Source organism: Polyodon spathula, chromosome 44, assembly GCF_017654505.1.
Source record: "Polyodon spathula isolate WHYD16114869_AA chromosome 44, ASM1765450v1, whole genome shotgun sequence".
Taxonomy (NCBI): Eukaryota; Metazoa; Chordata; class Actinopteri; order Acipenseriformes; family Polyodontidae; genus Polyodon; species Polyodon spathula.
The window spans coordinates 742,618-758,792 of NC_054577.1; the positions used below are offsets into that span (position 1 = coordinate 742,618).

The 16,175-nt window shown below is 40.1% G+C and overlaps 1 protein-coding gene across 1 annotated transcript in view; it reads right to left on the reverse strand.

The window, feature by feature from the left end:
• Positions 1–13,417: 13,417 nt before the first annotated feature.
• The window catches only part of LOC121305567 (UDP-glucuronosyltransferase 1-2-like), an 8,217-nt gene continuing 5,459 nt past the window's right edge, over positions 13,418–16,175 (reverse strand). Inside the window, exon 2 of the mRNA XM_041237233.1 lies at positions 13,418–14,996. Coding sequence (XP_041093167.1) covers positions 13,418–14,996 — 1,579 coding nt within the window. The remainder of the gene's footprint in view (positions 14,997–16,175) is intronic.

The following is a 16,175-nucleotide window of genomic DNA, read 5'->3' on the forward strand; positions in this document are numbered from 1 at the left end:
GCCAAGCCGCACCCCTCGCTCGCTGTATTTTTCTCATACCTCTTTATAGACTCGCACACTGATAAATCCTCTCCTGATCACTCGTTTTATCACCAAACTATATAATGCGATCCAAGTAATTATTTTATTACTGTAACATCTCAAAAAGCCGTGCAGATGTCTGTGATATTCTCCGAGCGCTGGATGCAGAAGCAGCTCTCTCCTTTGTTATGTCTGTGTTCTCTCTGTAGTGGACGGGGCTATCAGATTCGCCCTTTTTTTTGGCTTCATTCAACTCCTATCGGTCTCACTTGGCCATTGAAAGGTTTTCTCAGCTTTTTCCGGAGAAAAAATGACTAGAGACCTGCGCTTGACGTCTTTTTGATGATGCGGGACAGGGTCCGACATCGGACTGGAAAGGGAGAATTGTAATGCCGGACCTGGTCCGAAGCAGGACCACAAGGGGTTAAAGGAATGAGCTGTGAAGAGAGACTGAAAGAACTGTTCTGTTACTGATGCTTAATCACTTGGTTCCTTTACATACCCACGTTCATGTGTTCTTATGTGCAGTAGGTTGTTGAGAATGCTGACAAAACTCATTTAACTTGAGACCTGAGAAGTTAGATTCGAATCCAGGCCAGGTGTCTGTGCCACTTAGAGACCCCGAATTGAACCAGAAGAGAAAGCAGCTAGCGAATTAGCCAGCAGTGTCCCACAGTTTCCTTCAGGGAGAGATAGTGTTGTCTCCTAGTTAATGATCACAGGTATACTGCACACGTGTTCACTTCTTTTTGTTGGACTTTACCTGGTTTCTATTTTAATCATACCTTGGAACAGAGAGCAACATAAACTATGAAACAAAAACTTTTCTCCACTGATATCAGAGCTGTGAGCTACATTTCAAAGGTAAGCTAGTAAACTCTGTTGCAAAAGTTAAGTCTAAATGTTACTATTAATTATGGAAACAGCCCTTCAGGTGTTTTTATGATACCTCAATATAAAATAAGAAACAGAAGTGTAAAAATGATACATTCTTGTTGTTTTTTGTTTTTGTTTTCTTGTTGTATTGAGACACTGCAATAAGGATTTCTTTGGCGCTGGAAAGGCTGTTTATTGTTGAATTGGATTGGTGCTTAGAAGTGCCGTCGGTTTTAGAGGAATGAATCGGCTCTTATAAGTGCCATTGTTTTAGCTTGCAAAATGTCTTGGCTCTTGCTGCTGTCACTCTCTCCGCACACTTGCAGGCTGCACCTTATATAGAGTCCAGCAGATGGGAAAGAGTGGACCTGGTCGGAACCAGGCTGCAGCAGCTACAGAAACAGACAGACAGTGAACACCATATACACTGTTAACAACACAATATGTGAATAACATACAAACCAACACTTCAAGCATGCAGAAAAACCCTCCACCACAGGTTAATGACTAGTGCCTGTCCCTAACAGATGCACACACACACAGGTTCAGCAATGTGCGTTGATTAAAAATGTCGTTAAGAGTCAATAACACACCCAGTTTAAAACACTCCCTTGGTTTTTATGACGTCAAGTCAGTCCCTCTCAGAACAATACAGTTTTTGTGAATGCTAATGCAGAGCGATCTCTTTGTCCAGCTCTACTACACAGAGCTATCACTGCTCCAGATATGTGCGCTTGGTCCCTGAAAGCAGGCTGCTTCAGCGCTCCTTCACTCAGTTGAAGGCAAGTGTGTGTTTTTCACAGCTCTGATGGAAGGCTGTCAGGTAAGGTCCGCTGCAGTATTTTGAGTGAAGTTATTCGTCAAAAAAATCTCCAGTTGTACAGCTTTCCTAGAACAAGGATAACATTTCGGGGGACCATTCAAATGAGATGTCTTGCTCATTGCATTGCGTATTTTTAAAGAGGAGGCAATCATCTATTTAGGGTTACCAAGATATTTAGTAAGTAAAGTTTCATGCAACCTAATTACTAAAATCCCCTGGATTTGTTTTTCAACTTTTTTTGGCAAATAAAAATAAAATAATCTACTCAACTCAAATGTATTAAAAACATTTACTGTGCTGAAAATAACACAACAAATTTGAAGTAAATTGAAACACTCAGCCAGCAGTATGGTAATGATATTTTTTATCATTTTTTTTATCATTTTCATTATGCTGATGTAAGTTTTTCTTAACTCATCAGCAGGAACCAATAGAAATTTGCGGAAATATTTGCCAGAAACTGCAGGGATATTTGACCAGATTGTGCGAGAGATTGCTGTGGGTATTTAGGGGCAGATTAACTTTATTACAAAGAGGACTCAAAACATCATAGTTGTTGAAAAATGCTACTTAATTTTTTTCTTTCACAAAAACAGAATAGATTTATAAAAAGTGTAAAATAGTTATTTGTATGAATGTACAATTGAATTAACTTCTGAGTTGTATCTGAAGTATTTCTTGGGCACGGCAACACAGTTTGCAGGAAAACCAAAATCATTATTCAAAATAAAATTGTCACACAAAGAAACAAAACAACATTCTCATCCGAAAAAACTTGGCAGTTCTGTTTTCATATGAGTAGAAGCTCACATTGTCTTCTGTCAGGATTCGTCTGTTGTCATTCAAGAGGTCTTAATAAACAGAAAATGTATTTTCTGCATCAGCAGTGCTCACTGGTAGCCAAATGCATCTCTTTGCAACTGTAGCACATTAAAGCATATCAAAGGATAGCTGCTTTTGCAAAATCAGCCTTTGTATTCAATACTTGCCTGCAAGACACTGTGGAAAAGCTTGATACATGTCTCTCTTCCGCGCTCTTTTGCCTGTGCTCCAGCGATCTGCGAGGTCAGGCGACAGCTGTGTTCCTGATGAAAGTTACAATCAGGTCATGCCCTTCAGTTTTGTGTGTTTTTGCTTTGTGTAAATCATGCTGATGAAAACAATTAACTTTTCTTTTGTAGGTGCTGGCCTGGACAGGGGTGCTGAAGAAGAGAGAGAGTTTTTAACATGGGGTATTTTCTGTTTCAAATCGGTGAGTAAGAGTTTAAAAATGCAAGTGGCACATCCAGTAAAGGCGTTCCATGTGGAGTGCAGGATGTGCCCTATAGCCTGGGGATCGCAGGTTCGAGTCCAGGCTATGTCACAGCTGACTGTGACCGGGAGATCCTAGGGGGTGGCGCCGCCAGGGTAGGGAGGGCTTAGGTCAGCAGGGGAATCCACGGCTCACCGCGCATCAGCCACCCCTGTGGCCGATAGGGTGCCTGTGGTTCTGCAGTGGAGCCTCCAGATCTGTGTTGTCCTCCGGCGCTATAGGTGGCCTCGCTGTGGATCCACAGTGTGCCATTCCCCAAGTTGGCGGGGGGGTTGCGAGCAGTGAGCCGAGGATACAGATAATAATTGGGCACACTAAATTGAGGAGAAAACAGGGGTAAAAAAATTGGAGATGACTAAATTAAAAAAATGCAATGCATTTAAAATTGAATGCTGAGTGAACCTGATTGACTGAGATGAATCGGGAGGTTAGAAATATGCATTCATACTTTCATTCATTCTGCAGACCTATGATAAAAAGTCCAGGCATCATGAGTTTTGTAAACGGAGTCTGGAGGAGGGTCGACACTTCATCATGGAGCTGGCAAAGGAGCTGAACCGGGGCTGGGAGGTACAGAGGGGGCAGGAAAGGAGTAGAAACAGAAACGCATTTCCGGTATTTATTTCAACAGCGCTTGTGGTTTAGTACCCAGTTGTAAGTCATATTATTTTTATTTCAGAACCTCATCATACCATCCAATGAGACCGGTGAGGAAGTTTGTAGTCTTGAAGAGTGTCAGAGCTTCATCATGAAATGGGCTGACGAGCTGGACATTTACCAGGTAAAGAGAGTTCAGTAAGAGCTCCGAGTCAGGGTCACAGTTACAGTGAGTGCTGATCATGGAGGGACCTATTCTATTGCAACCTCAGTGTGGTTCAGGAGGCAGGAGCCTGGGCTCCTCCCTCAGTCTTCCTGCTAAAATACAATCTGTCAATCTCTCGATTTAACCCAGATCACCCTCTAATTTTCCGTCTTGCTGTTTAGTTTGGTCTTGGCTTTTTGTTATGCTCCGTGTACAAACCAGAGCTTTAACTTGAATGCAACTTGGACGATATAAATCAAACAAATCCACTGGGCTGAGAGTATTTGCATTTTCCATTGACTCCACCAATTATGAGTCAACTGTTGAATCCAATCTGAACATGTCTGTGTTTCCCGTGTCTTGTTCTGTACCTATACAAAAATGAAATACTCTTCATTAGATATTTACCCCATAGACTTTGCAAACTTGTATCCTACAATTACACACTTTACACAAATAGTGTGACCATGAAAACTTTGTTGCAACATATTTCCTGTTCAAATTAAATATATTTATTTTTGCAGTGTTTGTGGGTAATTAACTGTATTTTCTATTTGTCATTTTTACATTGCATGTCAGAACTCTGCCATGAGGAAACGTGTAACCTTGAAGAGTGCCGGAGCTTCATCATGAAATGGGCTGACGAGTTAGACAAGCTGAACGAGGGGGCAGAGGGGGAGGAGCAAAGGCTGAAGGAAGGCCATGGAGTGGGCAAGGGAACCGAAGAGAGTGCCGGAGGTATTGTTAACACTGGTTCCAGATCCCTGCAAAAGATTGGTTGTGGAAACTGAATTTATTTAGTCTAAAGCAAAGATTAAAGAGAGCTTGATTGAAGCTTTAATCATAAAATTAGTTGACAAAGTTAACCCAAGGCATTAGAATCCAGGACAAGTGGAGGCAGACTGAGGACACAGGCTAGGAGACTTCTTTACGCAGAGTGGTGAGGGGATGGAATGGGTTACCTAGTCATGTTGCTGAAGGAGACTCTTCTTCACACAGAGAGTGGTGAGGGGATGGAATGGGTTACCTAGTCATGTTGCTGAAGGAGACTCTTCTTCACACAGAGAGTGGTGAGGGGATGGAATGGGTTCCCTAGTCATGTTGCTGAAGGAGACTCTTCTTCACACAGAGAGTGGTGAGGGGATGGAATGGGTTACCTAGTCATGTTGCTGAAGGAGACTCTTCTTCACACAGAGTGGTGAGGGGATGGAATGGGTTCCCTAGTCATGTTGCTGAAGGAGACTCTTCTTCACACAGAGAGTGGTGAGGGGATGGAATGGGTTACCTAGTCATGTTGTTGAAGGAGACTCTTCTCCACACAGAGAGTGGTGAGGGGATGGAATGGGCTACCTAGTCATGTTGCTGAAGGAGACTCTTCTTCACACAGAGAGTGGTGAGGGGATGGAATGGGTTACCTAGTCATGTTGCTGAAGGAGACTCTTCTTCACACAGAGAGTGGTGAGGGGATGGAATGGGTTACCTAGTCATGTTGCTGAAGGAGACTCTTCTTCACACAGAGAGTGGTGAGGGGATGGAATGGTACCTAGTACCTAGTCATGTTGCTGAAGGAGACTCTTCTTCACACAGAGAGTGGTGAGGGGATGGAATGGGTTACCTAGTCATGTTGCTGAAGGAGACTCTTCTTCACACAGAGAGTGGTGAGGGGATGGAATGGGTTCCCTAGTCATGTTGCTGAAGGAGACTCTTCTTCTCACAGAGAGTGGTGAGGGGATGGAATGGGTTACCTAGACATGTTGCTGAAGGAGACTCTTCTTCACACAGAGAGTGGTGAGGGGATGGAATGGGTTACCTAGACATGTTGTTGATGCTGACTCATTGGGATTCTTTTAGGCTTAACCTGACAAAGGTCTTATCTCTGTGGTGCGGCTGCTAGCTCTATTGCTCAGATAGGCCCTCTTTTTTTTCGACTTTATTTGGCTCCTGTCGGTCTCACTTAGCCATTGAAAGGTTGGCGTCTCTTTGATGATATCGGACTGGAAAGGGAAAATTGTAATGTCGGACCTGGTCCGATCCAGGACCACAAAGGGTTTAAGTAAACAAATGTAGGGAAAAAGTCTAAATTAAGCATGATTTAAATCTAAGGTGCATTGCTGTTTTCAGAGACTGTATTTGTTCTCATGCCAGCGCGTTCTGTTCACTGCCGTCCCGCATTCTGTGCGTTTGGGGGAGGCAGATAATATTGCTGGTCACATGGATTCCATTCTCGGTAGTAATTGGCAGCCCATATTAATAAACGTGCTTTTATTTTAATAGATTTATTAGGGATTTATTTCACACTTTTGGAAAGGATGAGGGGACTCATTGGAAATGATGTAACAGTCTTTATTAGAGTGTATGTTCTTAAAAATAGAACTGCTTATCTGCTGTGGAGGAGGTAGCAGGTGGTCCAGCAGAGCTGCTGAAGGAGTGGAAGCAAGGTAAGCTGAACAGCATCTTACCCATCATGCCGTTCATCATGCAGTCCCTGACCAAAGAGAAGGCGAGAGTAGATCATAGAGACCAATAGAATCTAAAACAATACGTATCTCACTGACTGCACTACAGCAATGTAGAAATGACATTCTAAAAGCACTTATTTGGCCTCCAAGTATTGTGGGGAAGCTATAAAAAAGACCTAGGAGTTTTTGTTGACTCAGAAATGTCTTCATCTAGACAATGTGGGGAAGCTATAAAAAAGGCTAACAAGATGCTCGGATACATTGTGAAAAGTGTTGAATTTAAATCAAGGGAAGTAATGTTAAAACTCTACAGTGCACTTGTAAGACCTCATCTTGAATATTGTGTGCAGTTCTGGTCACCTCGCTATAAAAAAGATATTGCTGCTCTAGAAAGAGTGCAAAGAAGAGCGACCAGAATTATTCCGGGCTTAAAAGGCATGTCATATGCAGACAGGCTAAAAGAATTGAATCTGTTCAGTCTTGAACAAAGAAGACTACGTGGCGACCTAATTCAAGCATTCAAAATTCTAAAAGGTATTGACAGTGTCGACCCAAGGGACTTTTTCAGCCTGAAAAAAGAAACAAGGACCAGGGGTCACAAATGGAGTTTAGAAAAAGGGGCATTCAGAACAGAAAATAGGAGGCACTTTTTTACACAGAGAATTGTGAGGGTCTGGAATCAACTCCCCAGTAATGTTGTTGAAGCTGACACCCTGGGATCCTTCAAGAAGCTGCTTGATGAGATTTTGGGATCAATAAGCTACTAACAACCAAACGAGCAAGATGGGCCGAATGGCCTCCTCTCGTTTGTAAACTTTCTTATGTTCTTATGTTCTTATGTTCTTATGTTCTTATGATGAACCTCGGGTGTTCAGTTCAGGTTTTACACAGTTAGAGGAAGAAAGACACCAATCATTGGGTCTTTGTTACTCAGATGTGGCTTTCTAAAAAGCAAATGTCTCAGAACAGTGGTGAGTATGGTTTTAAGTAATACAACCAGTAAATCTTCCCAAGAATGTGACGCAGTACTATTTGCATGCCTTATTTCAATTAATTGGTTATTCATCGAAGTAATTTTTAATAGCAACATAGCACCTCTAAAATGAATGCTTCATAGGAGGAGCTGTTTTCAGATTGTCCAGATTTTAACAGTGCAGTGCAATATTGGTATTCATTTATTATGTATTTCAATAATAATAAACCAACATAACTATGGCCTGATATAAGTCTTAATATATACAGTCGCAGACTTAAGTATTTGGGCAGTTAACTGCTTGTTATTTTTCATTTTATGCACATTATGTAATCATTTGCTGTTTTATTATAAAGCTGAATCTTTACTTTAATGTATATCTTTCAGTAGAACAATTAGAGATTATAGAAATCACTTAAACTGCTACTTTTGTCTCTATATATATATATATATATATATATATATAATATATATATATATATATATATATATATATATATATATATAACTGATAATTCTGTCCAATAAAGGTACCTGGAATAGATGCATCAATGAATTTCAAATGCATTTTGTGTTTTTAGTTGGTTTTAATGAGCTTTTAATTGTTAGTAATTAACAGAAGTTTGTCAGAATGAAGTGTATGTCCTTTCAGCATTAAGCCCACTCTCTCATTAAAGCCAGATTTTGGCAGTGACTTGTCTGGCCTTAAAATTTAATTTTATTGAATTTTACTGTTGAGAATATTGAAAAATATCTGTCTTTATTTTCTAGGCTAGAATTCAATTTGCAATTCATCAGGTACTGCTTAACTTTCTTATTTGTTTGCCAGAGTATGATGTTTCTGTTTGATTTGATTTATCCTTATTGTCTCCTATTCTATGCAGTTGAAGTGACTCTGGACCCTAATACAGCAAACCCCTTGCTCACCCTGTCTGCAGATGGGAAGCAAGTGAGACTGGGAGAGGAAAAACAGTCCCTGATAATCCGCAGAGATTTGATCACAGGCTCTGCGTGCTTGGCAGAGAGGGCTTCACCTTTGGAAGACACTACTGGGAGGTGGAGATGGGGGAGCATTCTTTCTGGAGATTAGGAGTCACCAGCGAGTCTGCTGAAAGGAAGAGGGGGTTTACTATGACTCTCCAGCATGGTTACTGGACTATTGAGTGGTGGGAAATTGGAAATCAATTCAGTGCTCTTATTGACCTGCATGCTCCACTACACCTGAGCATGAAGCCTCAGAAGCTGGGGGTGTATTTAGATTTTGAAGAGGGGCAGCTCTCTTTTTACAATGTGAATACCAGATCTCTCATCCACACTTTCATAGATTTTAATACCAATGAGAAACTCTATCCCGTCTTCTGGACTATGGATAGGGAAATAGACCTCATGATACTGTCTACTGTCTACCTCATGCTACTGTCTACTAATACTCACACATCTGACAACTCTTTTTTATCAGTGAATACCTTGTTGTAGTAGCACTGCTAGCATCAGGGATCAGTGTCTGTCCAGCAAACCGGTCTAACACAGCTAAGCAGATTTATTTCATCTCCTCTGGGACGCAATCCATCCTACAAGTTCAGTTGTACATGAAAATATTCTCACATTTCTAGTAATGCAGAGATGGGCAGTTTCTCTTTCTTGCCCATCACAATCTTTGCTTAATTTGTTTTTAATCTAATAATGTCTTTATAGGCTTAATTAAATTTTGCTTTTGACTTACAATAACTTTTAAAGCTTACAAATGGTGTGAAGGGGGGTAACTTTCCCAAAACACAACAATAATACTGTTTATAATCGTGTTAATGATCTCTGAAACCAACATGGAGTTCTCTATCTGGCAGATGATGACAAAGGGTTGTTAAGAGCCTGCGTACCTTAGTTCATTATCTGCCAGTTAGACAAATCCATGTTGGTCATTAACACTTAATTGGATTATGCTTGGTAGCGTCATTCTAGTACGAGGTACGTTAATCTGTGGTGGACCACCAGCTACTGCCTTTAACTCATCACTCCTCACTACAACATTAGAAACTCAACAGTCACTCCCCTAAAGGGTTAAAGGCACTCCATTTGGCATCATACCTCATAGCGCCATTAGGGTGTGATTGTCTCATATTAATCAAAACCCTGCCGTACCTTAATGCTTCAAGAAATAAACCCAGAAAGGAGGCAGGTAAACTAACAGAGGTGTCTTATTAGAAACAGTGGGCATTTTGTCCAGCAGAATAAATGAATCTGTGTGTTTGGAAATGTGAAGGATTCTCAATGGAAGAAGCCAAAAACAACTTGTGATGTGCTGCAATTAAAAATGATGATCTGGGAGATTTCTTGGGAGATTTCTTGCATTATGTAATTGATACAGTGTCCACTGAATTCGTCAGTGTTAATAAACTGTTTTTTTTAACATGAAATATGCGTCATCCTTGTAATGAACTGCAGATCAACAGCCTATTCATTCAATACATCATGGGTTGTGCAGTGTTTGGGATGTGCTTAGCAAATTTCAACTGCTTGACACAATGTTACAAGATTCATCACCATTGTAATTAAATATAGTTGCCAAAATCGTAACTAAACAGGTACATTTTTCTGTGGGTTCTTTCTGGCATTAACAAAGATGGAAGGTTGTAACAGTGCATCTTGACGAATCTTGTAACGTTGTGTCAATCAGTTGAATTGAGTTCAAATTCTGGCACCTATGTATACAATGTTTTTACTGGAGCTTTTTAATTGTTAGTAAATAGGACATGATATTGCTGTTTTTATTTTTTATAATAGGATAAAGCAGGACCCTTTTCTATTTCATTGCTTGTATATTACAAAACTTGTAGATTTAAAACGAACATACAAGATAGTACTGAATTAAATGACTATATATGATTACTGAATTCAAGTGTAATAAAATATCTACTTGAGATAGTTGTCCCAATCTGTGTTTTGGAGATAAAGCTAGGGTTACTTAACACCAAAGTCCTATTAAAAGGGTGCAATCAGATACATTGTAATTAGATTGAATTAATTGTAGCAATCATAACACTTAAAACCAAAGCATGGTAAGCATTCTAATGCCCACAGAGGTATTGTAAAGCTTATTAAAAACATAGCAACCCACGTTAAACTATGGTAAATACACAACACCGTGATAAACTTTCATAAGGGCATTGCTGAGCCGAAAGACAGATTCCTTTAAACTGAAAATGGAAGCAGCACTTAACTGACTGTCAGTAAAATAGTTCACTGGAAGATGCACATAGCGTACTTGGACACATTTGTCTCGGATGCTATCCGGAGTCTCTTGTCTCCTCGCGCTCCCAAATGCATCCTGTAGTTGTCGCTTGAATCACTTCTGTGCATATCATAATGGTTTTCAAAGTGATCATGAAAGATTATGAATTAACTTATACAGTGTCATGTAGCCATTATGTCTGCTATGAATGCAACATAGTATTCAATTAAAATAGTCTATATATAGTCTATATAAACCAATACTTGCTTTATTGGTTCGCTTTTACCTTAAGATCGTCGAACAGTATTTCATAATGTAAACCAAAATTTAAAATGTAGGATTACATACTCATAATGAGTTGTTTTCATTATAAAATATACCCTGGTATTATAGTACTGAAGTTGGTAAATGTATTGAATATTACATATTGTTTCAGTAACAAGTTATTCTCTTTTTAAAGTCATGAATTAATAAAAAAAATATATATACTAATAGAACACTTCCTAATTTTATAAGTGTTAATACTTTTAAGAGCAATCATTGCAGCAAGTGAACTCAAATAATTAGCTCTGCTATCATGTTACCAAAGAGGGAACATTTATTGCTCTTATAGCAGCTCTCCAAGGTATCGTTTTCCTAACAAAAACACCATGCATTATAATTAAAAAGTTCTTATTTTTTGCAACGTAGTTTAGAGAACAGAACAAGTTTGCGCTGGCATGAACAACTTAGATAAATACAGTATAATCGTAAATCTTGAAAAACTACTCACTTCTAAATCTTTTGCAGTCATTTTTGTATTACTTTAGTATAAATACATGTTAATTTGGATTCATATGTTGTTTTTTTCTGACTTTACGACACACATTTGCCTGTTTTCCCATTGGAAATAGTGATATTTTGAAATATCACTGTCCTGGTCACAAAAGCAAAGTTTGTGGGGAATAATAGCCATTTTCTATACATTTGAGGCATAAGCAATTAGGAAATAACACTTACTACCCAGGAACAAAAAAAAAATAAAAAAAAATTGGTTACACAGTGTAATCACTGGGTCTCTGATTGAGGTTTACAGAAACATGTGAAATATCCCATTGGGATTATATTCTACTACCAGTTTATCACCATGAAGAAATCTTTGCAGAACCACTAGCAGACCAAAGCATTGCCAGAAATTGCAACACTTTTGGTTTAGAGAAGAAGAAAAAAATTGTACTGTGGTCCTAATACGTTATCCTAGCATTGATGTGGCATTACCAGCTGATATCAAACCAAGAATATGTTACTGGTACAAAAACAGTCAAGTTATAATAAATGGATTAGCCTTATAGATATGTTTTTATACAGGCAAGCGTGCAATAAAATCGGGATTACTCCAAGTTAGTCCCATTTTCTTTTATGAATGGTCCCCTTTTATAGATAATGAATCTTGCTTGTCTTTTTACTTGGCTGTTTTGGTCTGCTGTTATTAAAATGGCATTTGCAGCTGTAGGCACTCCGAAGGCCCCTGAGAAGCTGTAGTCATAAGCAAGCACTAATCACTCACACGGCAATTAGCTCACCAAGTAGAAATTATATCCTTCCTCTGACCCGTGGCAGAGTCAGAAATTATTTTCAAGTCTGAACCACTTCAAATAGTGATTTCAAAAGTGTTTCTCAGTGGCCACAGCCCAGGTTTACAACTCCTCTTTTACGAGGGGGGAGTTCCTTTTCCTCCTTGGTTATCTGGAAGAGATTATATTGTGGATATGCATCAAATTAATTTCCTAAGAAGACAATCTCTCGAACACACACTCATATAACCAAATATATTGTCATAGCTGTTTACGCTCCTCGTGATACCTCGACATCATTATCTGAGTGACTTTAACAGATGTCTCACCCAACTAACATAACAAACCAGCACAGCATTGAAATGTTTAGGTTGAGTTTACATGGTTATTTGTAAGCCTTTTATTATTAAAAACAACAAGCAACATTTTTGGCCCTAATATATGAAATGCTTGCTATAACATTCTGGTTCTGTTTGTCATACAGTATGCCAACCATAGATGGAGCTAATTAACTAACTGTACTTAAGTGTATGGATAATGTGGTTTCACTGTGTGTGGAGCTGAGGCGAGATAGGAGATATTTGTTGCCCTAACACCTCTGTTCTTTAGTTGCATTGTTTATACTAATTATAATAATAAAGTGAAAAGGTAAATTGAACACTGGTAATTTGACATGCTCGAATGTTATTTTTGTTCTCATTGTTTTACAGAGGTATTGTTCACCTTGATTCTTTGCCATGCAAAACAGGCAAAAATGAAGAACGGTAGGATGTCTAGCATGTGGTAATGATGAATTGGATGAATATCCTGCTATGCCATCATCACACGGGTACAATAAACCCCAATTGTACAGCTTTGCCACTAATATGGTAATAATGAACCAGCTGAATTGACACATCTGTATTTTACAGAATGTCCTGGTGACAGACTTGTGGGTGATATATAATGGTCAAAAGACTGCCACGTTCCGATTGCTATCACCAGCTACCTTGCCCGAGCTGGACCACTAATGACAGCAGGGTTTGGGCAATTACAATTGGTCAATGTAATGGTGTGAAATGTGGCCAGGCATTAATTGAATTATTTTAAAAGGGAGCTGGAGAGCCAGTTCTTTGTTCACAGCACGCTGGAGGTAAGAGTCTGTGAACTGGTTATGAACCCTCACCACTGTATGTGTGTAACCAGGGTGCGTGAACCCTCACCACTGTGTGTGTAACCAGGGTGAGTGAATTAAGGGCACGGCCACTGTGTGTCTAACTGAGATCGTGAGAAGAAGTCAAAAAACGCAGATGACCATGTGTGTAGCCAGGGATGTGGTCTGTTTAAGTAATTTTTTAAGAAATAAAGACAGCAGTAAAGCTAGATTCTTTTACTCATGCTTTATTTTTCTTTTCTTACAAACTCTGCAGCACAGAAATCTGACAATGCCTATGATAGCTGCTATGAAGACTAACACAGCAGCCAGCAAGACCACTAGAACATCCACACAGTAGTAGGCGTACCAGGGCATTCTGTAAGACTCTGTGCGCAGGTGAGCGGCGCCTTTGTTCCTCATGACATACTCGATCCAGAAGAGGGCACTGTCCATTGGTTTGATAGGCTGATCTCGCTGGAGGCTGGAAAGCCTCTTCATGTTCTTCTGATAGGAAGGCTCCTCGAGCACCTCCTTCAGGGCCTGGAGGAAGTCCTTGCTGCCCAGGGTGGTGACTTCCAGAACCTTGGCTGCCCCTCGCACCTGCACCCTGAGGAGGTTGTCAAACTGGTCAAAGAGCAGTGGAAGGCCTACTATTGGCACGCCATGGTAAATGGCTTCATACACCCCATTGGTGCCCCCATGTGTCACAAAGGCTCTTGTCTTGGGGTGTCCCAGGAGATCATTCTGGGGTATCCATTTGACCAAGAGGGTGTTGTTGCCCAAGCTAGAAGGCCTTTCTTCCAAATGCCTCCAGATGATTTTCTGAGGGAGCTGCGAGAAAGCGTAGGCTATCTTATCTGTTAGCCCACTTGGAAGACCATTTACCAGAGTTCCCAAGGACATAACAACCACACCATGCTCTCCAGAGCTTTCCATAAACTCTTCTAGGTCTTGAGGTAGGGGCTTGGCAGGTTTGCATTGAAAACCGCCTATGTAGACAATGTTAGGCATAGTGGGGCGTGGGAATTCAAAGACAAAGTTGGACCTCATAAGCCAGAGGTCTGCAGACTGGAGGAGACTGTAGAGGTCCACACCTGGGCCAAAGTAACGAGCACACAGGTCATCGTAATGGGGACTGATCACATATTTTTCTACATAGAGGTTTATGCTGTATTGGAGCATGTTCTGGGCTCTTCGAATAAGGTCCATGTGGTCAGAGAGCTCTGTTCCTGGAGCAGGGACGTAGGAGATAGGAGAGGGAGCAATAGCAAAATGAGCCTCCCCGCTTGTAAGCCAACGCACATTGAATACCATAGGCAGTTTAAGGTAGTGGGCCAGAAAAACTCCTCCTGGCAACCCTGGATCTGTGAGGACCAAATCAAAGTGGACATCCTGGAGCTTCTTCATGAAGCGCTGATCTTCAAACATGGTGACTATCATCTGGCCCATCCCTCTGTTTAGTTCAGAAAGTGAGTCAACGTTCTCCATTTGAATGGAGATTAAAGAAAGCAGGGAAGCCTCTCTTCGGAATGCCAGCATTTTCTTCAAGAATGAGGCTATGAAGTCTTCACTCTGGACGTTCAAGCCTGCAGGTAGAGTGACAGTGATGGAAGTGTAATGGGGTGACTTCTCTTTGATATACCTGTTGGTCTGGGAGCGCACCACTGTGATGTCATGACCCCGCCCATGCAGTTCCTTAATGAGGATGTTCATGTTCACCCAATGGCTGCCGTCCACCGGGAACACCAGGATCTTGCCACCATGGCAACAGGGCACAGCAATAAGAGATACGATGAATGTGAGGGCTGGGTACCTCTTCCAAAGGGAATATCCCATCATACAGTCTTAAACACACAAAGAGAGGTAATTGGTCGGCATTTTTATTTATAAGACACAATCAGTATGGCAGATTGGTTGCTGTCTGTCTGGCTGTTTTACTATGCTTTTATTCTTAACAGTCTGTTTTCTTAAAATAAACTGTTTTTCCCTGCTACAGCTGGCCCTCATTTCCTCTTTTTTCAGCTATTGTGAAATAGCACAGGCAGTTCTTGAAACTATGCCGTTGACCTGGCTGCAGTTGTATCAGTTCATCACATTACTGAGGATGAATCTTATCAATGAAATAATCTTCAAACTCCTGACTGTTAAAGTACGCTAGAAGCAGCAGACTGTTTGCAGTGATCAGAATATAAGAAACACAAAGCAGGGAAGCTAGAATTGTTATTAAAGGATACAGTGGCTATTTGAAGTCAACCGTTGCTGTAAAGCTGACAAGAACCCGATCAAATAAACATACCCAATCACACCCTTCTGGATAATATATCACTCTGCCCTTAATGCACTTGAACTTGCATTTCTCTGTAGTATCTGTAAATACTACAGAGAATTAATCTGTAGTATCTTGTATTTCACCTGCACTCCTATCTCACCCTGGTGTAGCTCTCAACACTGTTTTCTGCTCTTGATCTGCCCCGATATCAAATCGCACTGTGTTTTGTATTTGATCTTATTGGGACTGAAGTCATTGTATTTTGTATCTTGCTCTTAATTGTGCTGTAATTCTTGATATGTTTTTTTTTTTTTTTTTTTGTATACAACTGTAAGTCACCCTGGGTAAGGGCGTCTGCTAAGAAATTATAATAATAATAATAATAATAATAATTTTACTGTTAATGGTAATAGAGTGACTTAGTACAATGTGATAATTAGCAGTAGTGTTTGATTGACTTGCTGTTTGAGTAGTTTCTTAACAAAAGATTGACTGGTTATTTAACTCCTTGCTAAATATTACTAATCTGATTAACTAAATGGTAGTTTTGGGGTCAAAATTAATTAACTGTGATAAGCTACCAAAATGTATAAACTCACGGTCATGTCTATTAATATGAGGTATGGTTAATTTGTCTAACAGGGGCGGTGAAAATGCCCTTTGAATAATGAATTGTTTTTGTTTTTTGCTGACTCATGTGTGTTAAAGTGTGATCTTTCCTAC